At 37.9% G+C, this 26,212-nt stretch overlaps 1 protein-coding gene across 5 annotated transcripts in view; it reads left to right on the forward strand.

The window, feature by feature from the left end:
• Positions 1 to 14,287, forward strand: part of LOC149149675 (P-loop containing nucleoside triphosphate hydrolases superfamily protein) — a 358,770-nt gene extending 344,483 nt beyond the window's left edge. For all 5 annotated transcript variants that reach the window (XM_089445854.1, XM_089445858.1, XM_089445855.1 and 2 more), the window contains 4 exons: positions 12,973 to 13,036; positions 13,135 to 13,220; positions 13,563 to 13,632; positions 13,800 to 14,287. In XM_089445854.1, coding sequence (XP_089301980.1) covers positions 12,973 to 13,036; positions 13,135 to 13,220; positions 13,563 to 13,632; positions 13,800 to 13,852 — 273 coding nt within the window. In that variant the 3' untranslated portion in view covers positions 13,853 to 14,287. The remainder of the gene's footprint in view (positions 1 to 12,972; positions 13,037 to 13,134; positions 13,221 to 13,562; positions 13,633 to 13,799) is intronic.
• The last annotated feature ends 11,925 nt before the right edge of the window (positions 14,288 to 26,212 follow it).

Genomic DNA, 26,212 nt, shown 5'->3' on the forward strand with positions numbered 1-26,212 from the left:
GTTATTTTTGGACAATTGTCTCCAAAAAAACCTAATGCGAGAAAACCAGTGTAGCAGAGGAGGGTTTTATTAATCTTCAACAATAATCTCTTTTACAGAGAAATTTACATAGACACTAGGAGAAAACTTCTGAGAGTTTTCTCCGAGAATTTCTGATACCCTGGAGAGCTTCTTTTCTCTACTGCGTCATTTTGCGCAGCTCTGGTCCCTCTCTGCGTCATCCCTTTGTCTCTCTGATTTGCGTCTCCCTCTGCTCTGTCTCTCAGAGTCCCTGCGCCACTTCTTCTAAGTTCCCTGACTATTGCTAATCCTTCCTCTTCCTCCACCCTGCAACTCCCTCTGAAATTGATCTCGTCTTCCTTGAGAATCGAATTTCCTTGAGATACTGAGTATCTGTTGGTGTGTCTCCAAATGACCCTCAAGTCTTCTCTTATACTTTTCCTGTTGATGAATCAACAGTCGAGATTAAGTCCCTAATCAACGGCTAAGATTAAAACAAACTTGATCCTCATCTCTTAGAAGCTTCTCATCCTTATCTTTATTAATACCCATTAATATTTTTATTTTCCTAAGTTTAGACTTAGAAACCCATTAAAAATATTAATTATTTTAATAACTCCTCATTCAGATGGAATATCTCAAAACAATTTCTGGGTCTTGGAGATCTCATGTGCCTTAGCCTCTCCTCCAAATTTCAAGGCTAGAGCACATTCAATGCTACCACAAATCAACACACCCTTTTAGCAAGGAATGTACTCTAATAATGCTCCATCACTGATCCTCCGCACCGGTACTTGTGCTGATGCTTGGCCTGCTGCCTTACATCATCTGCACTGCTACTTCCTATATTGTTGCCCATGAAATTGCCACCGCTACATCTATACTGCAACTCCCTCTCAATCTGCTGCATCATGTTGCCCATAACACTACCACTACTAACTGCTGCACTCTAACTTCTGATATTTATCCATTATTGAAATGGATTCTTTACCATCCCCATCTTCTCCCTGAAATGAACAAACTTTGTTCTTCCTAGAGCCTTGGTGAGGATGTCTGCCACCTGTTCTCCTGTAGGAGTGTACCTCAATTGTATTGCCGCTCGTTGGACACAATCTCTGACAAAGTGACACCTGATATCGATGTGCTTCGACCGATCATGAAATACTGGATTCTCAGAGAGATTTATGCAACTCTAATTGTCACAGATGATCCTAGTCGCTTCCATCCTTCTCCTAAATAGATTCACAAGAAATTTCCTAAGCCATATGGCTTTGCACGAAGCTGTGCTAGCTGCCATATATTCTGCTTTAGCTAAGCTGTTATGAAACTAGCTCACAAAAAGATAGAAAAGATAGATCAACGCCTTAAAATTCAACTTCTTCGAGGGGGCAACTTCCTCTACATTACACAAATGAACAATTCTTGGATGATACAAATGAAAAGACCTCCTTTCTATATATAGGAGTCTAAGGGGTCATAATATAATCAGAGCCGACATAACAATAATAATGTAAGGGCACAATAATAGCAATAGTAGGCTTCTATGGGGCACAATAGTAACAATATGGGCACTACATGGGTACATCAATATAATAAGGGGGTTGTACTAATAACAATAAGGGGTTACACTAGTAGTATAGGGGCCTAACATGCCCCTCTCTTTCAAAAAGTGTTGTTCTCAACGCTTTAGTAGTTCTTGATGCTTCTGTATAAAATTCTTTTCCTCCCATGTGGAATCTTTAGCGGGTAAGTTCTTCCACTTGATGAGATACTTTGAAATTGATTGATTTCGTAGCTGTCGGGTTCTTGTTTCTGTGACTACTCCAGGTTCCAATATGATTTTTCCTTCTTCTTCAATTTTTGGCAATATTGTTTGAATTGGGATCTTATGCAACTTTTGAATAAGTGGCCATACTTCCTCGTCCTTCTTCCATTCATCCCTTGCTTCGTTTATCCAATATGGTTGGATAATAAAAATAGCACAAAACAATGCTTCCACATCCTCATCCTTTCTTGAGAGTGCATCTGCAACAAAATTTTGCTTCCACTTTCTATAGATGATGTCAAAGTCATAACCCAACATATTTGTGACACATTTTTTCTGTTTTTCTAAAGATAATAGTTGTTCTAAAAAGTATTTAAGACTATCATGATCCATTTTTACCTTGAAGTGTCTTCCCATTCGGTAAGGTCGCCATTTCTTAAGTGCATGTAGTATTGCCAACATTTCCTTCTTATAAATAGCTTGCTTGAGATGTAGCAGTAAAAATACCCAATCACCTACATCAAAACATTTTTCACCACGATGTTGATCTACCTGTTGTTTCATTCGATTTTGCACCAAAGTGGCGTTATCCCTTAAAAGTTGGAGAACTTGTTGTTGATGCTCGATGTGATCTTTCACTGCTTGAACCTTTTTCTTCTTGATATGTCCTTCTATCTTTAAAGTTTGAGGAGTGGTAATTTCTTCCAATCCTTTACAAGATATGGTCGGATTCATTTCTTGATGCTCGATGTGATCTTTCACTTCTTGAACATTTTTCTTCTTGATATGTCCTTCTATCTTGATAGTTTGAGGAGTGGTAATTCCGACCAATGAATTACAAGATATGGTTGGATTCATTTCTTCTTTCTCGATGTGATCTTTCACTTCTTGCACCTTTTTCTTCTTGATATGTCCTTCTATCTTGAGAGTTTGAGGAGTGGTAATTCCAGCCAATGCATTACAAGATATGGTCGGATTCATTTCTTATTTATCTAGGCTTTGTTCTTGGAGTATATCCTCTTCTTTTGACCTTTCTTGATCCTTTTCTTCCTCCTCTTCATACTCTATGTAAAATAATTTCTTCTCAGCACACTTATGACCTTTAGTGCATTTGCTATCACAATTGTAACAAAGCCCTTTTTCTCTTTTTTCTTCCAATTGTTGTGGTGTAACCCTTGTAGGTTGTAGAAGGCTAAGAGAAACAACACTTCCATCTTTATAGTTCTGAGGGGTAGACTTCTTTGTTGCATTATTTTACTTTCCACTATGTAACAAAGCCCTTTTACTCTTTCCAATTGTTGTGGTGTTGCTCTAAAGAAGGTGTTGCTCTTTGTATCCTCATAATGTGCTATCATTTCCTCTGTGAAAATTGACCACGTAACAAGTTGTTTAGGAGAACAAAGCCCTTTATACCATAAAAATTGATTCCGGTTCTAAATATGAAGATGCAAACATACCTTTTGTAACAGTGGTACACCATGTAGATCAAAATATTGCTCCATCTGAAGTATCCAATTTATCAAATCCTTGCATCAAACTTCCTCATCTTGCTTTTTCTTTATTTTAGGAGCTCGATCTTGAAACGACTGTAACTCTGTACTTTCGGATCTTTAAGTTCTAAAATTGCGACCTGCAGTAACCCTCTGCGTCCTCTTTCCAATGCCACCAGTCTAATCCAAATTGGATTCTCCAAGGAAGAGTTATGGCAAATCTCCCACAGTGACTTGATTATAGACTAGTTCATTAGAGTGAACTTGTACGACGTGCCACGTGTCACTGTTTCAACCTTTGGCTCTGAAAAATATATACAGGAAACTACAATCCGTCCTCTTTTTGTACCTTCTTATGAAATTTCAGTCCGATGCTCAGAGAGAAAGTTATGACAATTTTCCCCAGGTCACCTGTTTGGAATGTAATTCAGTTGTCCGCAAAAAGACCAACTTCCTCGGATCATATCTCCGCAAATATAGTGTGAAAAGCTCTGAAATTTGGACCCGAGGTTCAATGCGATGTCGTCTCAAATGGGTTTTTTTTTTCGCTTCTGAAATGTCGCAGAAAAAAAGTTATAGCGAAAATGCCACGATAACCTATTTGGAGCAGCAAAACCCTAGAATGCAAAGCTCTGATACCAAATGTTATGAAACCAGCTCACAAAAAGATAGAAAAGATAGATCAACGCCTTAGAATTCAGCGTCTTCGAGGGGGCAACCTCCTTTACATTACACAAATGAACAATTCTTGGATGATACAAATGAAAAGACCTCCTTTCTATATATGGGAGTCTAAGGTGTCATAATATAATCAAAGCCGACATAACAATAATAATGTAAGGGCACAATAATAACAATAGTGGGCTTTTATGGGGCACAATAGTAACAATATGGGCACTACATGGTACATCAATATAATAAGGGGGTTGTACTAATAACAATAAGGGGTTACACTAGTAGTATAGGGGCCTAACATGAGCTCAGAGCCACAAATTTCTGTTTCCTACTGCACCAAGAGGTCATTCCTGATCCAATGTTGAAACAGTACCCAGTTGTACCTTTCCGATCTACTGAACTTCTAACCCAATCTGCGTCAGTGAACCCACTCAGCCTGACATCATTGCCTCTAGTGTACAATAGTCCATGCTCGACTATTCCTTGTATATACCTGAGAACATGTTTGGTTGCTGCCCAATGCGCCCTCTTAGGTTCCACCATGAACTGACTGAGGGTGTTGACAACGTAACATATGTCTGGTCTGGTATTGACCAGATACATCAGGGATCCTATGAGCTGCCTGTACAAGGTGGGATCAACATCTTTATCTCTTGATGTACCAATTTTCTTCCAGTTGGTGATCACTAGAGTAGCCATAGGCTTACAATCCTGCATCCTGAATCTCTTCAAGATTTCTATAGCATATCTCCCTTGTCCAAGGAAGATCTCACCCTTCTGCTGCCAAACTTCCAACCCCAGGAAATAATGCATCTGTCCCAAATCCTTCATGTCGAATTTTGTGGCTAGATTCTTCTTGCAGTCCTTAATGAGCCTGGATGATCTTGTCAGGAAGAGATCATCCACATATAATACTAGGACTAGAGGCTCATTCTCTACAACTAGATAGTAGAGATTGGGATCTGCATCACTCTTGACGAATCCCATCTTTTACAAGTAGCCATCAATTCGACCATACCATGCTCTAGGTGCCTGTTAAGCCCATACAAGGCTTTCTTTAATCTGCATACATGAGATTTTTTCTCATGTGTCTCAAAGCCTTCTGACTGTTCAATGTATACTTCCTCTTCTATTACCCCATTCAAGAATGCCGTCTTGACATCCATCTGATGTATCTCCCACCCCATCTGTGTTACAAGAGATATCACGGTTTTAATAGATGTATACCTGACTACTGGGGCGAAGGTCTCTTCATAATCTATTCCTTCCTTCTGAGCATGCCCCTTTGCCACGAACCTGCCTTTTTATTTTTCCACGCTGTCGTCTGCAGCATATTTGATCTTGTAGATCCATCTCGAACCTACCACTAATCTGTCCTGAGGCCTAGGCACCACTTCCCAGACATCATTCACCATTATAGAGTTGTATTCCTCCACCATTGGATCCACCCATACTTGATGCTGATTGGCCTCCTGAAAGCTGGAGGGTTCCCCAACCTGAGCTACTAAGGCCTAGTATCTGTCTGGCTGTCTTCTCTCCCTTTTACTGTTCCTGGGTGCACCAATAAATTCTTCTATATCCCGTAGAATCTGTCGAAGTTCTTGGCTTGTTCTTCCTCTGGTAGTAGGCGCATCTGTCATCTCTTCCTCTTCCTATGATTCCTCCTATTCTGAAGGAGAATTTCTGGTACTAGCTTCCGCTGGTTGAAGTGGTTTGACCAACGGCTCATCTTTTGACTGCTCCTCGGAAGGCATTTCTCGAGATTTTCTGAAAGCTCTATCCTCCATGAACTTTACATCTCGTCGAACTACTACCTTCCTACTCCCTGGAAGATAGACTCTATATGCCTTAGCATTCTCGCTATATCCCACAAGATATCCTTTCTTTGCAGTTTGATCTAACTTCTTCCTCTTCTCCTCGGGTATACGGCAATATGCTAAACTCCCAAATATCCTGAAATGACTAACTTTAAGTGTCTTCCCGATGAAGACCTTCTCTGGAGTAATCTTGCCCAATGCCTTATGAGGAGTTCTATTCTGGATATAGACTATCGTGCTGCATGCTTTTGCCCACAAGAATTTTGGCATATCCTGATCATACATCATTGTCCTAGCTGTGTCCACAATAGTCTTGTTCCTCCTTTTCCGCTACTCCATTCTGCTCTGGATTGTAGGGAGTTGTCCACTCTCTTCTGATGCCCTCCCTAGCGCAAAAATTAGTGAAGTCCTTGTCAACATACTCTCCACCATTTTCTGAGTGCAACACCTTTATCTTCTTTCCTATCAGATTCTCCACTAGAGCCTTGAACTCTTTGAATCGACCAAAAACCCTATCTTTGGTTTTCAGAAAGTAGATCCAAGTCTTCCTGGAATGGTAGGAAGAATGGTCGTCGATGAAAGTGACGAAGTATTCGGCACCACTAAGAGCTTTCATGTACATCGGTTTGTAGATGTCTGAGTGTATCAATCCTAGTACACTCTTGGCCCTATTGTTACTTCTTGGGAATGCTGCTTTGGCATACTTGCCTAGAGCACACCCTTTGCATACATCATCTCGTTCAGTACTAAGATCTGGAACTCCTGTTACAGTTTTTCTGAGAATTCTCAGAGCCCCATGGTGCAAATGTCCCATTTTTTTGTGCCATAGTTCATTCAAATCCTTGTCTCCATTACTATTACTACCTTTCAGTGCCATTGGTGATTCTCACTGCAACCTGCACAACCTGTTACTTTTGCTTCTGATCTAGACCTTCTTTTTCCAACTTGGGTGTTTGACATATACTTTCTCTTTAATGAAGAAAACGTCATAGCCCTTGTTTTGAAGTTGAGATATGGAAAGCAAGTTTATCTCTAGTCACGGCACATGCAACACATTGGTAGCTCGGAACCGCTCCCCTGTTTCTGTTTGAAAAACTATAGTACCCTTCCTTACTGGAGTACACTTTGCCTTATTCTCCATGGTGATCTAAAAATTCATTCTTTCTTCCTGATAATCTGAAAAACATTATCAGATTCTTATCATATGCCAGGAAGCTCCATTATCTATATACCAAACCTCTGAGGAGGCAGAGCTTTCTATGCAAGCAACTTCTTCTTCCAATCTGGAAGCCAACATAGAATAATCGTAATTTCTATCTCTTGTGCATTCTTATGAAAATATGCATGAGCCTCCTTGAGTGGATGCTTTTGCATCATGCTCTTGACCCATAATTGATTTTCCCTTCCTGTCGCCGAATCTTTGCTCCGATACCATGTGAAAATTTCTAAACAAAAATTCTATTACTGCAGGAACTAATTTATTTCACCTACTTATTATTCCCAGTAAGTTATTTATGAAATCCCTTCAGTAAATATTAAAATAAATTCTACTGCAGATGTCACACCATTATACAGAAACAAATATATGCACAAGAATCAATCACATCAACACGGTTATTTTTGGACAATTGTCCCTAGAAAAACCCAATGCGGGAAAACTGGTGCAGCAAAGGAGGGTTTTATTAATCTTTAGCAACAATAGCTTTTACAGAGAAATATACATAGACACTGGGAGAAAACACCTGAGACTTTTCTCCAAGACTTTCTGATACGCTGGAGAGCTTCCTTTCTCTACTGTGTCATTCTGCATAGCTCTGCATAGCTCTGGCTCTGGTCCTGTTCTGCGTCATCTCTACGTCATCCCTGCGTCTCTCTGATCTGCATCTCCCTTTGCGCTGTCTCTCAGAGTCCCTGCATCACTTCTTCTGGGCTCCCTGACTGCTACTAATCCCTCCTCTTCCTCCACCGTGCAACTCTCTCTGAAATCAATCTCCTCTTCCTTGAGAATCGAATTTCCTTGAGATACTAAGTATCTGCGGGTATGTCTCCAAATGACCCTCAAGTCTTCTCTTGTACTTTTCTTGTTGATGAATCAATGACCGAGATTAAGTTCCTAATCAACGGCTAAGATTAAAACAAACTTGATCCTCGTCTCTTAGAAGCTTCTCATCCTTATCTTTATTAATACCCATTAATATTTTTATTTTCCTAAGTTTAGACTTAGGAACCCATTAAATTATTTTAATAACTCCTCATACGGATGGAATTTCTCAAAACAATTTCTGGGTCTTGCAGATCTCATCTACCTTAGCCTCTCCTCCAAATTTCAAGGCTTGAGCACATCCGATGCGACCACAAATCAACATCCTTTAACCCCAGATTTGAAACTTGCCTTTTTCTCAGGCTAAACCGTGGCATCCTTAAGGCTTGTTGGCTTCCTTATGACGCACATGCCTAAAAGCAAGGAAAATGTGACACTTGTCCATGGATAAAAAATAGAAACTTGTGTCACTTGGTCAAAGAAGAAAGTGCAATCCCTATTTTCTAGGGATGTGCAATTGAGTTTCCGAGAAGCTGCGCAGTCCACTAGCAAAAAGGATTACGCAATCCCTAGTGACAAGGGATTGTGCAGTTCACTGGCTCAGTGGATTGCACAATTTCTTGAGGTTGTGCATGATCATAATAGGATTCTACTTGTGTTTGGAGGGAACTAACTTGTTATCAAAAGTTGTGCAACTGCTGCTAACAAGACTTAGTCAAGGCATCATGCAAGTGTTGCATGAAAGAATAAGTGATTACGACATTAGACAATCAAGAGGAACACTTGACGTCTGTGAAAGGTAAGGTCTTATAAATAGAAGTTAGGCTCCAAAATCAAAGTGTAAGCAAAATTTTGGAGGGGGTTGTAGCAACTACAACAGGATGATGGTTGGATTGTGTGACGTTTTCTTTTATTTTTTTAATGTTACCTCCACCAAAACATTTCCAACATTCCTTTACCATTGGCACCACGTCAAACATCCAAAATAGCAATTGCAGTTACTCTTTAATTGACTGGTTTATAGGGTCCAACACTATGCAAATAATTTTTTCTGGTTCCCTGTATACAATTTCTTTTGACCAACTAATAACCAGGGTTACTCGATTTGTCTTTATTGCTTTGTTTGAACTTTGCAATGCTAATTTTCTTCTCCCTTAATTTCTACTCTGATTTTTATTTTAATTAATCCGATGCTATCTCTCTATTTCTTGTTTTGGCAATATATTGTTGTACGGTTTTAAAAATGATAATTTTATGGATCAGGCTGCAATTCAACAGCTTTAATGTTTAATATGTCAATTGAACAACTTGTATAGATAGTTGGTAGCATTTTTCCATATATATATATATATATATAAATTTGAAGTGGTGTGATTTTTTTAAAATATCTTTGACCATTTCCTTTCTATATATATATATATATATATATAATTCTCCTTTTTCTTTTTTTAATTGCTAAGGGCCTAATTTTGTTTTGCTTCGTCACATACGTCAGCACTAGAGAACGAATTTTCCTAGGACAGGTTGTGCACCTTTTACCTTGAAACTCCATCAAATATTGCATATCGAAGTATAAAAGTCTAAAGTCGCTATGAAGCTTCATCCACAAAGAGTGTAGCTGCTTCTTTAGGCCTCCTTGAAGAGCGAAGTTCCTAAATCTTAGTCATTTTGACTCCAATCTTCCCAATAGCCAGGCACTAGTCCTAGATCCTTGGGGATCACACTAACTTAACGAAATATCACTCTTTCACCTCTTTTCTTTGTCCCCTAAGGATAGGGAGATTTGCTAGGGCTTGGTGCGAAATAAGTGAAGAGGAATTTCAGGATTCCGTCCGGACAAGATTCTTCATTTGTCTCCTCTAGGCATCCTCTAGTTTTTAACAAATTTTCGCTGTGGAGCTTCAAATAAATTGATGCCCTAGCTATCACGCCAAGAGGGAACCCTTGAAGGTGCTTTGACTTGGTGATTTCTTGAAGGTTTGCACTTTGTAGTTCATCATTCAAAACCTTTTCTCTTAACTATAGGTGATCATTGGATGAGCCTTTACCACAGTGTATCTCTCAACCCTTTCTCTTACAATATTTCTCTCAAGGGGTTTTTCGTGGAAAGTCACCCTAGCTTCTCCAAAAGCTCACACTTTAATTGAATCTTTCCATGGAATGAGCCATCCTTGCCTCACTTTGAACCCTAGTATAAACACATCAATCACAAGTGAGGGATTTTGGAAGTTTTGATCTTAGGCACTCATCATTTTTTTAGTATTCCTAAGCCCGGGGTCATCCTTCATAGGTATTTCTTGGGGAGCCTTTTAACTTTTCTTTAGGTATTTGAACCATTAATTGAGCTTCTCCTTTGAAATCACGTTTTACGTTGCCATTGATCCTATCGTTCAAGTGATTTCCTCCATATAGGGACTTCTACCATCTATGAAAATTCGTAAAGAGCAGGGGACATCGACTGAGGTGACAATGGGTCCTTGTCTCATTGTTTCCATTTGGTCTAGTAGCTGCCCCTTAGGAACCCCTCCTAGGGCCCTTGCTAGATTGAGCGGTAACAATACCTTCCAAACAACCTACCGACAAGAAGTTCAAATGAAGCTCAACATGGATGGATTGATCTATATGCAATGCAACAACTCTTTTTAGCACAATGAAGATCATATTATTTCATTTCTTCAACCATGACATCATGCAGACCATCACAAAAAAGCATTAGTTGCAAGAATGAAGACTTAGCTCTTCCAAATTATTCTTGGGGGACAAGGTATTTTTGAAGGGGGAGGCAATGTAACAAACGAAGTATTTGAATTATGAAGTGGATGATCACCCACAGTTTCCATCACTTTTTGGATCAACGTTTGAAATCTAAGTCAAGATCATCTTGAGGATTGATTGATGAGTGAGGAGCTGCAAAGGAGGTCAGTATATATATGTAAGTGGAGAAGTGAGGGTAAACCCTAGAATTAGTTGGCTAGGAAAAGCAAAAAAAGGAGGAAAACCCAGAAAGTAAGGATAAATAAATAGATAAGAGTGATACAAATCAATAAATGATGAGTAATAATTCTATAATCATAAATCATAGTAATAAATATTATATAATTAATACTTTTATATTGCATTTTGTTTATTTTTATCAAAGCTGCATAATTATCTGAATAATCATGTAATGAACCTAAATGAGAGGTAAGGTTCAAATATATGATAATGTCAATAGTGACATTAACATATATAAAGAAAGAAATGCAATGGAAGCAACTATAGCACGGATCTAAGATAAAGTTGCTTTTAAACCAAAGATCCTATCAAAATACTCCAAAAACAGTGTAATTAGACCATAGGAGGATAATAATGAGAGTTAGGGAAGGGTACCATGAGAGCAAGACATAAAGGAGATAAAGTGGAACTGGTTCCATTTTATCTCCTTTATGTCTTGCTCTCATGGTACTCTTCCCTAACTCATTATTATCCTCCTATGGTCTCATTACACTGTTTTTGGAGTATTTTGATAGGATCTTTGGTTTAAAAGCAACTTTATCTTAGATCCGTGCTATAGTTGCTTCCATTGCATTTCTTTCTTTATATATGTTAATGTCACTATTGACATTAACATATATTTGAACCTTACCTCTCATTTAGGTTCATTACCTGATTAATCAGATAATTATGTAAATTATGCAGCTTTGATAAAAATAAACAAAATGCAATATAAAAGTATTAATTATATTTCAATACAATATATTTATTACTATTATATTATTATAACATAATATAATATTAGTATTACTCTTGTATTATTATATTATTAATCTGTTTCACTCTTATTTATTTATTTATTCTTATTTTCTAGGTTCTCCCCTTGTTTTTTGCTTTTCCTATCCGACTTATTCTAGGGTTTGCCCTCACTTCTCCACTACATATATATACCAACCTCCTTTGCAGCTCTTCACTCATCAATCAATCCTGAAGATGAATCTTGATTTAGATTCAAAAAGTTGATCTACAAAGCGGTGGAAACTGTGGGTGATCATCCGGTTCATAATTCGATAACACCAACCACAGGAATCTACAAACAGCTACACATAAAATAATAATATTATATTCAAAAGGCACAAATCTATTCACGCATGCAGCCATTCAATGTATACTTAAACAAAATGCACATGCTATTTTAATCATCAATCTCAGTCTATATATATATATATATATATAATGATTATCTGATATTTCATCTTTATGACATTTCATTGTTATCATATTTATTTTGGATATTCATCTTTCAAACCAGTTTGGTTCATTACGAGATGAGTGCACTGTGTAACTCAAAGAACTAACCTTTTGGCCACTACATTATATAAGTCATTATCACTTAACTTTCTTATTAGGCCTAAGTTATAATTATGAAGTCAATGATCATTATATCTAACTGTCGGTTTATGAGCCATCCTCTGATGTCTAGGAGTGGCTAGGACACCATACAAGTGGCATTTGCCTCTCGAACAGGAGGTTTGAGTTGGTCATACAGCATCCTTATAGGTGCCGTGACTCTCTAGTGCACAAAGTTCAAACAGTGCATGGGATGATTATCACATTCCCTTAGTTGATTAATCTGGCATGCATTCTGTATTTCTGTTTAACTTTGTTATCTACAATTTTGCAACTGTAGGGTTGGAAACCTGTTCGTTAACCCTGACAGCAAATAACCGCAGGAAAGAATAGTGATTTGTATGTGCAACAGTCATAAAGGAAAAATAAGAAATAAAAATTTGAAAAGTTTTCAGTTATTGCTGTTAATCATTTGAAGGTTTTATTTGTTTACAATAGAACACATGATGCATTCTTTATTCACATGCAATATTAACATTAAAGAATTCACAAGATTTTCATGTATTGCAATAGCTTCAACTTGGAACTGTATTATGAGTTGAGAGGAACAAAATAGCATCATCGTATTTTCAACTTAATTCAAAACTGCTAGTCTGTCTTACCCTGATTTCTGGTAGTATATATGCAGCTTGTTTTGTTAAATGATAATCAAATTTATAAGGACTGTTGTTTCTGTCCAATGGCTGATTATTTTTTCCTCTTTTGTCAGCACATTGTTAAGTTATCAGCTCTTGCAGCTTTTGTTATTGAAATGTTGATGTGCAATCTTACCAAAAATTGATATTTGGATGTTGATGCCAGGATGTTGCCCATGTGATAAATTTTGACATGCCTTCAAACATTGAGATGTACACACATCGAATTGGTATGCACTCGGATTATTTACATCATGTTTTCAACTATATTTACTGATTATCTATGTTGTCAATGTTTGGGTTAACTGAGTTGTGTTTTATGTTTCAGGGCGTACTGGACGTGCTGGCAAGACCGGGGTGGCAACAACGTTTTTAACGCACCATGACAGTGATGTTTTTTATGATCTAAAGCAGGTAACTAATATATTGACACTACAATGGTCATGGATATGTTTTAATTTTTTTTGTATATTCAGAGTTTTTTGATGTTTTCTACTGCTGCACTAAAATATCTCTATAATTTTCATTGATATGTGATATATCAAAGAAAATCTTACCTTTAGTCAGCTTTCACTACTTCACTGGTAAAGGAGGTTGTGCATTAAGTAGTAGTGTCAGGGATCTGAACCCTGCACTAATTTTTCCTTATATTGTACTGTGGTTTTAGCAAGCTTTTTCTTGTATGTTTTTGCCCATATGTTTTGGACGTGTTTAAAGTATTTTGTAGTATATAAGTGAAAATCGGAATATTTACAGATGCTCATTCAAAGCAACAGCCCAGTGCCACCAGAATTAGCACGGCACGAGGCTTCAAAATTCAAACCAGGTTCGAAACTGAATTTACCTACTCTAATCCTGGGCTACTGCTTTCCAGATTGCTTTTGTCTGTTACCGCAATCTTGCTTTCCTGATTTTTCTTCCATTCCTTAATAATTCAAATAGAAGTGATATATTAATTTATTGCACTCTAACTGGATCTTTTCTTCTCTATAGGGACCATTCCTGACAGGCCACCTAGAAGGAATGACACAGTCTTTGCTCACTGAAAGTGTCATTTTATAGGGTTGTCTTAAACAAGTCTTTATTTGGTCATCTTATACAATGAAATGGTGAAATCGAACCATTTTGAGCGTTGGTCGTGGACAGACGAATGTATTTTTATTTGAAGTGTTAGGTTTCTAATTCAGTTCCTTCTGATGGTTCTCAATCATCATATTGAGAATACATATAATTGCCTCATGCAAGCAATGTGCATTTTTTTCATTGATGGTTTTCATATCTTGAAACTAACTAAATTGCTCAGCAATGCTTCCAAAGTCTTTGTAAGATGAGAATAATTTGACAGAATGTATTCAATGACTAATTAGTTAGTTGTAGATGAGGGAATGGCCTTCTACCTAACAGAGGCAAAATGACTGGGCTATTCCATTATTTCTCTATTCGATATATAAGATTTTCATGTTGCTTCTATTATCTTGAAATCTTATACACGCCAGAGATGCTTCTGTTATTTTCTGAGTAAATGTTGTATCTAGACAGATAATTCATAGTTTGTGGCGACTTTTAATCAGTTTAGTTACTGCTGATTTTTTGACGTCCATTCTTTTGTATTAATGAAAGACGCATGATCATCTTAAACGTGGCACTATTAGGACAAATTGAGATAGCAATTCATTACTATAATTTATGATAGTAACAACTTTATCAACTAAGTGGATACCTACTACAGGTAAATTTTCTTTTTCCATTTACTTGAAAATTTAAGAAGAAAAATAGCTGATCTTCATATCATATTTGTAACAACTCTGTTAGATAATTATAAACGTTGATAAGCACTTAAATTGCATATCATAGCCATATCTCTTACAAAATATTAAGGGAAAAAAAAATTTACTAAATGGGAAGGCCCCCGTCTCTATGAGAAGTGAATATTTCATGAGATACAAACATTTTTCAAAGCATGCGCAGCTGCTACATGAGCACACCATTAAAAGGTTTTTTAAAAAATTTAATTATTTTCTGTACACGTGCGGTAGAAATCATGGCATTTGTTGAGACTTTTGTTGGAAGACTCTAGAACTCTTGTGTGCATGTCTCTAAGCATTAATTATTTGTCATTCACTCGACACAAGTGGCTCTATTTCATATTGAACTCTCTAAGCATGCATTTTGCAGCCAGTTTACAATACAAACTAAAGTACAACATAATTTTTTTCTGATGTACTAATATTTAATGGTAAGGTGGAGTTGACATTAAATTGAGGATAAATTTGTGAAATAAGTAGATATCCCAGTTGTAATTCTTTTGAAATACATGGGATTGAGTATTCCTCCGCGGGGAAGATTTGGATAAAAAGCCTTTTAACACATTGGAATCAATGCGCTGTAATTGGTAAACATTGAGTCCAAACCAATGGATCTGCAGCTTGTGGCTAAACAGTTGCACTTACTAGAATGTAATGTGGAGATAAGCTTGATGTTAGATGAGCAATTTGTTGTTTTAAACATACTATTTCTGGTTGGTGACTATAATGTTTATATGACATTTCTAGAGGTCAAAATTATGCAGTGTTACAAAACATAATTTTTGCCTTTGACTAAAGCTTCCTTATATTTTAATCCTGTAAAATTTTATTTTCTAACATCTCAATTTTCTAGTCTATTGGAGAAAATATATCAAATAACTTGGATATGTTTCAGCGCTTTAGTGTGAAAAATAGAGTATAAAATAGCAGCATTAATTTTGTAGATAATCAAATGACTTGGATAAGTTTCAGCACCTGAGTGCAACTTATCTCACATTAACCAGATCTTAAGTTTACAATAGTAAAACAGCAAGTATAGTAATAGCAAAATAACCCTTAAATTCTTCGGTGTTGATGTCAAATCACTTAACAAGTGTCTTTACTGTCAAAACATCAATAGATATATAGATGCAATATAAATAAATACATCAAGAACATATATGGTTGAAAATTAAATTTCAAAATTGCACGAGTCTTGGATAGTTGAAAGCTTCATTAATATGCTTTAAGATGAAGTACATGTACATATCATAGTCATATATCATGGTTAATACAAGCCCACTAACTTTACAAAACTCTAGCTCAACCAAGTAGCTCCAATATGCAAAAGTCACTTTGACACATGGTCCAAGGAAAGATGTCTTTTTTCTTCTCCTCCACAAATGATACCTTAGGGTTATCATAAAACCATAGTTTTAAACCTCCAAAAAATATGCCCTAACCCTAGAATTTCAAGATATCCCAAGATACTCCAAGAACAAGAAACCAATAGAGAAAAAGGAGTGATCCTCACTAACATTTCCACAAAAGTAAACCCAAGTCCACTAGTTTTTCAAAACCATAGCTAGGGAAAACATGAAAACCCTAGCTCAACCAAAGGAGCTCCAATATGCAAAAATCACTCCAACACATTCTTGTAGGCTTCACTTTCTCCACCAAAGATACTTGTGGTTTTATTGAAAATCCCTAATCTCAAATTTTCAAGTGATAAACCCTAAACCTATACTTCCAAAATGTTTCAAAATACTCCAAGAAGACTAAGAAACCCTAGTGACTTTAATAGAGAGATCAAGTACAAGTGAATAGTGAAGAGAAATAAGAAAGAGTGATCATCACCAATGTCTCCACAAGAGCAAATCCTAGTCATAAAAGCAAATTCCAATTGAATATGTCTCCTCTAGATTCCATAATTGCACATATGGTTCATGAGAAAACACTAAAGGAATACAATGATGTGATGTGATGATTATGAGGACTTTCTCCAAATAGCAATCTAATCAACCCCATTCTATCTAGGGTTTAATGCCCTTCCCTAGGATGCACGGTGCTCCTCCCATGTAGGGAGTTCTCTAAGAAACTGAACTCTCCATGTGACCAAAATGAAGGGTGTCCACCGAGAACTCCAATTCCCAAGGGAAGAAAGCTAAACTAGCGCCTATTTGAGGTCAAGCAATCACTGAGCAAATTGTCTCCCTCATACAAATCTATTATGAACATATCCCATGTGTCATTCATCTTGCAATCTAAGGGTTATATATACACCACATACCCTAAAACTCATGAAGCACCTCAAATATGATGTAAACACTTTTGAGCTAACCTAAAAATCTACCCCCCTTCTTATTAGAAAAGTGTTTACACAAATGCTTGTCAACTCCACCAAACTCGCTACCTACAAATATACTAGTTGTAGACTTTGAATCAACCACTATCATTTATAAGGAACTTGTCACCCATGCTATCTCAATAACTTAATTCAAAAAATAATGACCAATTATGAATATGAAGGAATATAACCCCATCAAAAAACATCTTATCAAATCCTTGAAGTCAACAACATGGGTCAAAGACAATTGATGCAACACCGTGAGCTATTTAGGATGTCCTACAAAAATATCACAGCTCCATACAAAATCAAGACAAGTGGATCACATCTATCAAGGTCATAGGGAATTTTACATAAATCAACTCCTCGGTACCTAATACAAAGCTTGTGGTATAGGTAACAATCCATGCAAGCTTATCAATCATTGGTTGATATGAGAATCCTTGTCATGCAGCTCAAATCCTCTACAATTAAATCATCAACCTAAATTAGGTCAACACTTTCATCTTGAGAGAATCCTCAAGCAAAGGTTACACCACAAATAACTTCGTTTGTTGAGATAATCTATGGGAAACTTCATGCATCTAAAAGAATCCATTAATCTAGTCCATATATAATAGTCCCTATATAATGCTCCCATAGTTACAAATCAAAAATAATGATAAGTTTTGAACCTATCTCCATGACATATTGAAATAAGTTTTTATGTTAGCACATAAAAATAACATAAGCATGGGCCAAAAAAAACCTATACTATAATATTTAAAAAATATAATATATAATAAAAATAAGATATAAATAACTATTAATCGACACATTTCAAATGAAAAGGTACAATGGCCCTCACCAATTGTACATAAATATATATATGAATTTTATCAAATTAAAAGTTATAAGTGTTTGCTCCATTGGTATCGAAGTTGATTGATGACTAAGACCGAAGGCCCATGAAAAAATGTGTTGTACATTTTCCAATCAAAACCACTGTACGAACCAATTGTTGCCACATACCGCGTTGTCATATCAACCACTACACATAGCGTCATATAATCCTGTAATAATTTTCATTTTGTCAATATGCTCCACAAATAGCAACCATTGTATGCTCAATTATAGATCAATACAAATTATCATACAACTAGTTAGAATTGTCTTACATTTAATTTAAGTTCTTACATCGTTAATTGAAGTTGATGTATAGTGATTGTAGAACCACTAAGAGGTAATTAAAATTCTCAGAGTAGTATTTTTTTAAAAATGGGGAGGGCGAGGTCCCCTTAAGAAGCTGTATTAGGCCCAATGATCAATATACATTATGTACAACCATCACATCACAATCAAATCATCATATGCTGCCGCGACAGCGCTACAAATGGGGCTCGAACACGGACCGGGTGCGAGAAAACCGTGATCCCCGGCCGCGTGACCAATTCGTAAATCATTGAAAAAATTGTATCATAGAATTTATTAGTTTGTATAACATCAACTAATTGTACAATAACAATTATTCAATCGTACATCAAGAATTAAAGAGATTGAAGAACACAATTTCTAAAGTCTCAAGTTTCAAATTGGCTTTCTAAGGAAAACAATAAAATAATAGTTAAAATAATATTAAAAAAGATGGATTTTTAAATGCAAAAATGAAAACTATTTTTTTAATCATATTTTTTACTTAACTCTTTATATATTTACTCAAATTTCAAGTGTAGGAACTTGGTGGATGTAGAATTAAATTTCACATCCAATAAATGCACATTTGTATTTTTAATTTATCTCACTATGGGCTTATCAAAAAGATGCATGGTATTCACTTGTTGGACATGGAATTTAATTTTGCACCTAATGAGTGCCTACACTTGAAATTTGAGTAAACATATAAATAGATGAGTCGAAAACATGATTATTAAAAGTGGTTTATTCTTTTCCCTCCAAAAAAAATTACCTTATGGTTAACATCATCATTTTGAATCATGTTGATTCTTCTAAAGTTGATTTTAATGGTACATTTTTTATTGAAACTTGTTTTTAACCTCAAAATTCCCCTAAAGCTAGAGAAACTAAATGAACATTATAAGTCACACTTCAAAGTGAGATGAATTAAAAAATGACTTTTCACTTAAGCATGAGCAACTATTAAAAACAAATGCTCATAACCATAGTGAGTTGCAATAAGAACAAACAAAAACAAAATATTTAGTCTATAAAAATCATGATGCACTTAAGGATCTTATAACTAATCTTTTAGTCATAGTTGGTTCTCTAGGTACCATCATTCCATAACCAAGTTCTTCAAATGCTACAATCCTATGCCCAAACATGCCTCCTTTCACTTAGCAATCCCCAACTGTTTTCCACCCTATATGAATCAACCAATGTTTGTGTACTAATGTGAACAACACTAAAACTATTAAAGTTTGATGAAAATGAAAAACAAAACAAGGAAAATAATATTGTGGAATCTATAATCTCAATATTGACAGCAACAAAAAATCAAATATCCCTCCATGTACTTAGAAGATATTGCATACAACTAATATATGGTGGAATGAGTTGTCTTTTATTAGTTGTAATACATTCAAGTACGGTTTTTTTAAGGATTCCAAGTTATCAAAGAGAATTGTTTTTTGTTGTTGTTGAGTATGTTGCCATTGATGTCAAAGCAGGTACAATATATCAAAGCTTGGTGTCCACAGTATGTTGGCATGCATGGATGAAATGATGCAGTGACAGGGTTTGGATTACCTAGATGATGTCCATACCTAGCACTTGTTGGAGATTTTGAAGATGCATATCAACAAATTCTTCTTGGAGACCATAATCATTGGGTCATCTTCGTCATTATGGTTCTGGAGGTATGTAGAGTGTTTCAAGAACCTTCACGGTTTGAGAGATATGCTAGGTCAAAGGTCCAAGCCCCTTGATGTGGGCAAACACCCTAAAGGGTTGTTGATATGGCAACATTCAATTGGCTCGAGAAAATGAAGCAAAATGACATGGAAGCCATGGCATTAAGACATCCATTAAGAAAACATAAAAATTATGGAAACCCTAATTTAGCTAAGGTTTTGGGCCAAAAGTTCTAAGACAAAATTTGAATTGTTTTCCCTCCGTAAGTTGGCTTCAATTGGCTCCCAAAAAGAATTGAAATTTGAAATTCCTTTTTTTTCCCTCCTAACCTATCATGTTGGCATACTTCTTAAAAGATCTCCATGAATTGTATAAATATAAGGCACCATATCCTTCCAAGACATTATCTCATGTTATGAATTGGTGATGATTCTCTGCGGTCTTAGATAAACAAACGACTATGAAGTTATGGTCAAATTTCTTGTCTATTGGGCTATGGTATTTTGCTGGTTTTTTTTTGCATACTTTGATCAACTTGCTCTTATTAAGATATAAATCTCTGCAGCCACAACATGACCAGTGAAGTTTCTTTGAATTATGACTTGGGGTTTAGCGTTTTGTTGTAGCAGCTGCAACACCCTCCAAAATTTTGGCCTACACTCTAGTTTTGGAGCCTACTGTGGATCCTGTGATTGGTCTTTCCTTAGTCACTTATTGGTCATCTGATGATTTCAAGCTCCCTTCTTGGATCTCGAGTGTCGTTCACGCTTTTATCTCTATATAGCAAGTATCGTCTTCCAGCATGGGAATTATCACTTGTCATGCAAAGGGGATATTTTGTTTGCTTCAAGGGGCAACCTTTGTGAAAATGAGTTGTTCTTGTCATATAGGCATGTTTCCCACTAATTTCCAAAGTTTCACGCACTATTACACAAGTGTCATCATTATACTCACAAAGTCTATCGTCGGAGCCGCACTTGTTGTAAGTTTCCACAAAGGTTGTTGCATTAAGGGAGGTATGTTTTTCATATGTTCTGGATGATCTACGTTTTAACACCAAGTGTCCAAGTGTGTGGTCACAGTCAAGTTATATCACTATTCACATTGGTTCTACTAATCCCACACTTAGCCAAATTCTAGAGGATTCTTAGCAACCTAGCCTCATCCAGCGTTCCTAAACTGCGCACTTCGCATCTTCAACCTTCAAGATTTTCCTTTGTCTATTGGAACTGCGCAATGCGTAGAAGCCCAACATCCCTTGGCCTCCAAAATTGCGTAGATGCTTCCTCCAATGTCCTTACCTCAACTAGAGCTCACTACCTCCAGAAACTGTGCAGTTTCGCCCTTCAAGCCTCTCAATTTCCCAATCCCCCTTGCCTCCTGAAACTGCGAAGTTTGTCCTCCCAGGGCCACATCTCGTAGCCTCCATTGCCTGCTTGAATTACACAATCTTTTCCCTCGGTGGGGATTGTGCAAAATTTTCCCTCAGTGAGGATTGTGTAGAAATTTCCCTCAATCTGCCCTGAACTGTGCACTGTGCAGTCTCAGTGATCAAGATTGACCCTTGGCTACTTGAACTGCACAATTTCGTAATCACTGGGCCTTCTCCCCTGACCTTTCACTCAATATCGGCCCAATTCATGAATCCAAGTGCTGTGTCATGGGTGATCAATGTTGTTGAGTCGATAAGTATTCTAAGTGTTGGGACACAGTCGAAGCTTCATCACTTCACTTGTTAGTCTCACTGGTCCAGCACTTAACCTTTTTCAAAGAAGCTTCTCGGCCCTTCAACTTGGCTTCACCTAGCCTGCCTAGATTGCGCATTGTGCAGTTCCATTCAGCAGGTTGCGACCTTGACCCATGGATCTACGCAATTCGTAGTTCCTATACTCTAGGATTGTTGCATTACACAATTCCTAAGCTCAAGACCAGTCTTCCCTTGCATAATTTGCGCAGTCTTTTTAGTCAACCTAACCTAAACTGCACATTGTGCAAGCACAATAAACAAGTTGCCTCCCTATTCCCCTGAACTGTGCAATCCCACAGGGGACCAGTCTCCCTCAGCCCGAGCCACTGTCTCCCAAATTTGCGTAGAAATCAGGCAGCCTTCCCTTCTAGAACTGCATAGAAGTTGCATTCAGTGGTCCTCCCCTCATCCTAACCCATTGTCTCCTAGAACTGTGCAGAAGTCAATCAGCCTTCCTCTCCAGAACTGTGCAGAAATCTTCCATAGTGGCCCCTCCTTCAACCGGACTCACTCATCTCCAAAACTACATAGAAGATAGCCTCTCATCCCAGCTTGAACTTTGCATTGCACAATTCCAAGCCTCAAGCCTTAGCCCTGGCTGCTAAGACTACGCAATGCGCAATCACTGAGCCTCCCTTCCCAACTTGTAACTTAGTTCTGGCTCAGTTCCTAGACCAGAATGCAATATCTTAGGCTAGCAGTTTTTCAGGTTGATGTCATCTCGTCATGAGTGAATTGCAGATACAGGTATTTTTTCATGGTGGGATGATGAGGAAGGAGATAAAGGAGGAAGAAATGCAAAATACACTCTTGCAATTGAGCAGGAAAGTTGATCTTCCAAGGTGGACACCAACTCACGACCGCAACTCGAGACTTGATATCATTGAAGATTCATGTCACCAAACCATGAGGAGGTGGAAGACAAGAGTATTCTCAGGCAGACATCAGTCACTGCAGCAGCAATGACTTGACATTGCCATATCCCTCAAGCAGTTCATATCAACAGTGCCATGTCATGTCTTGTCACGAGCTATCATATGCCACATCATCATTATCGGCCATGTATATTGTATTCATTGTAAAGTGGAAGTCCAAAGGACACATATTTAATATCGAGAGTCATGTTAGCTAAAAATTCATAGGAAGACAAACAATCATGAGGGTATTCAAAGAGTCATAAGGAGGGGAAGCATCACCCCTTGGTTATATATACTCCCTCATTGTATGAGCAAGGGACTTTTTCACCTTAGCTCCTCCCGCAAGGTATTAGAGAGATCAGCTAGTTCTTTGAGGAGAAAGGAGTGGCTCCAATGTCCCACTATTGGGGCTAGTGATGTACATTGTAAACATGTGTCTTGGAACTTTTCTTAATAATAGAAGCCTTTTAAGGCTAGCACGTTCTTCATGCATGGACTATGAATGTTTGTAAGACTATTATGTGGATGTTTGTATTTCATGTTTGCTTTCACATGTACTAAGATAGTTGAACTATTTCGGTTATTTTAGTGCTTATCTTATTGAGAATGTGTTGTAATGGTTGTTATTGTTGTCCCATCCTTGTGGAATATTCCGCGGGATACTAGACAAATCTTTCCTTGTTTGTTGGTTGTAATGACTGTCACATCCGTTGTGGACTATTTCGTTGGATGTTAGATGAAGCTTTCTGGTTCATGTGTGTCTCTTACTGGGTGGGCTCACTTTTCTCCCCCTTTTTCAGTAGAGGAACCTTGACACAGTTGCAACTGCACACTCACCAAGCACACCTCCCTTGCATTTCGAAGGCACCATTGCATCACTCTCCTGTGATGATAGCTAGAGCCAAGGAAAATCTTTAAGGATTTGGAAATCGGGCCTTTATACAGATGGGACTCCTACACCAAACAATCTGAGGTATGATTGGGACTTCATATTAGCCCTTGGTTGACGGATTTCCCGCATCGTCAACAAAGTAGTTCTAGAAGGAGGGCCAGACGACAAGTTGTGCCTGTTGAGTTTGGCTTGAATCTCTTATTCAAAATGGCTCTTTCCCAAATCATAATCCCAGGATGTTTTTCTAAAGATCTTAATTGTACCATCCCTGTGGAAGTTATTCATAACCTGTCCCAATTGAAGTTCGATGGTGAGGGTAAATCAACTTTTCATGAACATTTTTTTCAAGTTATATGTTTTTGTCTTGTTAACGAAATATATTGCAAAGATGTCATGGCTAGACTACTCACCCTCACATTCGAAGGTCGTGTTAGTTGATGGTGTCATACATTACCCATTGCTTCTATCCATTCATTCGACCATCTTTCCAAGGAGCTTCATAAATCCTTCAATAAGTATGAATACCGAAATGTTTGTGGAAGAATCAATCTCTTAAGAATGAATCAGTTAAGGATTTTTTCGATCGATTCCTTCACCTTTGTTATGAGATTCCTGAAAAACATATGAATTGGGATCTCTTGCGACAAGATTTTGAGCATTTGGTTCTTATCTCATTACACGGTGAACCTGAACCCCCCGATTTTTCTATTCCCCCAACTCTTGTGAATCATGAGTGTCGGATAGGCAAATCCCTTCTGCGGACAGAAGCGATCCCACTAGCCCAACAGGGGTCTAGCGACAATCAATCAAAGCTAATACGCAGGTTCCTAACTGCAAATAACAAAAAGAGGTAAAGAAGGACCTACTTGGGGTCCAACGCTAGTGTTGATGAAGCGGAGCCACTTTCGTTCCCTGGTCCTGGCCGGTCACAATCCTTCACTATCCTCGCGAACGGACACCTGCACACATGGAGAACGACACAAACACAAGCGTGAAATCTGATATAGGCAATTATATGTCAGTCAGAAAGGACATAAATTTACATCAAACACCATGTAAACGATGAAAGTGGAACCATAATAGTAGTCTTCTATTATTAATGATAAAAAGAGAAGAGTACAACCAAGGTTCTGACGCTGAACCTCTCCTCTGTCTGGGCGGGCAGCTATGTGTGTCTTGCAATCGGCAGCATCACCTCTCTATGCTTCACTATCTCTAACTCAAGAACTCTAGCACTTCAGAACTCACTCTCAGAACTCAGAACTAGAACTTGAGCAATTAACTCCACAAACTCGAGCAATCAACTCCAAAGACTCCAAAGACTAGCTTGTCAAACTCTAGAACTCGAGCAATTAACTCCAAAGACTCGAGCAATCAACTCCAAAGACTCGAGCAATCAACTCCAAAGACTCCAAAGACTAGCTTGTCAAATGCATGAGGACAAGATTATATAGACGAAGAAGGGAGGAGGATACAATGAACCGGGACACCCAATGTGGATTAACATTATCCCCGAAAGCCATAAAAGATGGAGATAGGATAGAGCTCGACATAAGACTGATTTTTTATCCTCAAAAAGCTCCATGTAATGAAGGAAACAACAGTCGGGCGTGCATTAAGGCAAAAAGCATGACCAAATTTGGTTGGCGCGACCGGTGCTCTAAGACAGAGCGCCAATAGTCGCGCCCTCTTTTGAGGATTTCTATCATTGGCGCGGGTGAGACACTGGGAACTCGCGCCACTGGAAAAAGAGCACTTTTCAGGGGTAATTTGCAGAAGGTGTCTTCAGGGAACATGAAGTACACACTCAGGGGAACATAATGCAAGTGTTTTTAGACTTTGTCACTTCTTATAACTCCCGGGATGAGTCCTCCAAAGTACGACAAGAGGAGTAACAGGGATGGTGACAATTTATTGTGTAACAGATGCCCCCTAAAGCATGAAGTCCGAGAGGTAGAGAGGGGTGAAATGCTTTACAAGAACACATATAGCTGCCGCCGAGGATCTGCATTGAGAAATATGACTGATAGTTCAATTACATGATGTACATGGTATGGTCGCAGCCATCCATAAGAGAGTACATAAACAATCTAGATCCATAGTATGGATGCAACCATCTAGTTAGGATCAATGAATTGACTCAGGTATGGTCGCAGCCATCCAATGAATGAGTCATGTATCAAGAATCACGCCTGGATTACAACAGACACAATCCAGGGTCTTGCGCTCCATCTCGACCCGAACAAGAGTACAAGTTCAAGCATGCGAATATATGAGCTGAAGTCAAACATGCATGAACATCGTTTGATTACCAGTCGATAGTGGAAACCGTTAACAGACGCGAGAGGTACCACCAATAATGACAATGGCCCTCAAGGTACTATAGGTACAATCTACGGCGTGCGAATTAATGAGCTGATGTCGAACACCCGTAGAATCATTCGATCGGAGGCCAATGACGAAAAACCTCACGTCGAACACGAAGAACCTGCCATTAAGGCATGCAGGCTCCAAGGCACCGGAAGGGAGTCTCTAGATCAGCTTCCTGGATAATGAGCTGGAGTCGACAGGAAGTGACCTTGATCGAAGGTGGGCCATAATGTTTCCCACATCATCGACACGAGACAGAGAAATAATGTTGTGAATCAAGATTATGTGAACTATCAGATGGAGGTTGTTTCTTTTCAGAGGTCAACTTCTCTTGAACATATCGGCGGCACGATATTGGAATTGGCAGTATTTGACATCAATGGATCAGAGGTCATGATGATGAGGCAATGAGCAGATGAGAGGTCAAATAGGATTACCCAAATCCATGGAAGCCAGTGAAAAACGAGATGAGATATCCCCACCCAGACACGAAAGCGGA

This window comes from Pinus tabuliformis, chromosome 9 (assembly GCF_031772625.1).
Source record: "Pinus tabuliformis cultivar Carrire ecotype Pingquan chromosome 9, CPIR1, whole genome shotgun sequence".
In the NCBI taxonomy this organism is placed as follows: domain Eukaryota; kingdom Viridiplantae; phylum Streptophyta; class Pinopsida; order Pinales; family Pinaceae; genus Pinus; species Pinus tabuliformis.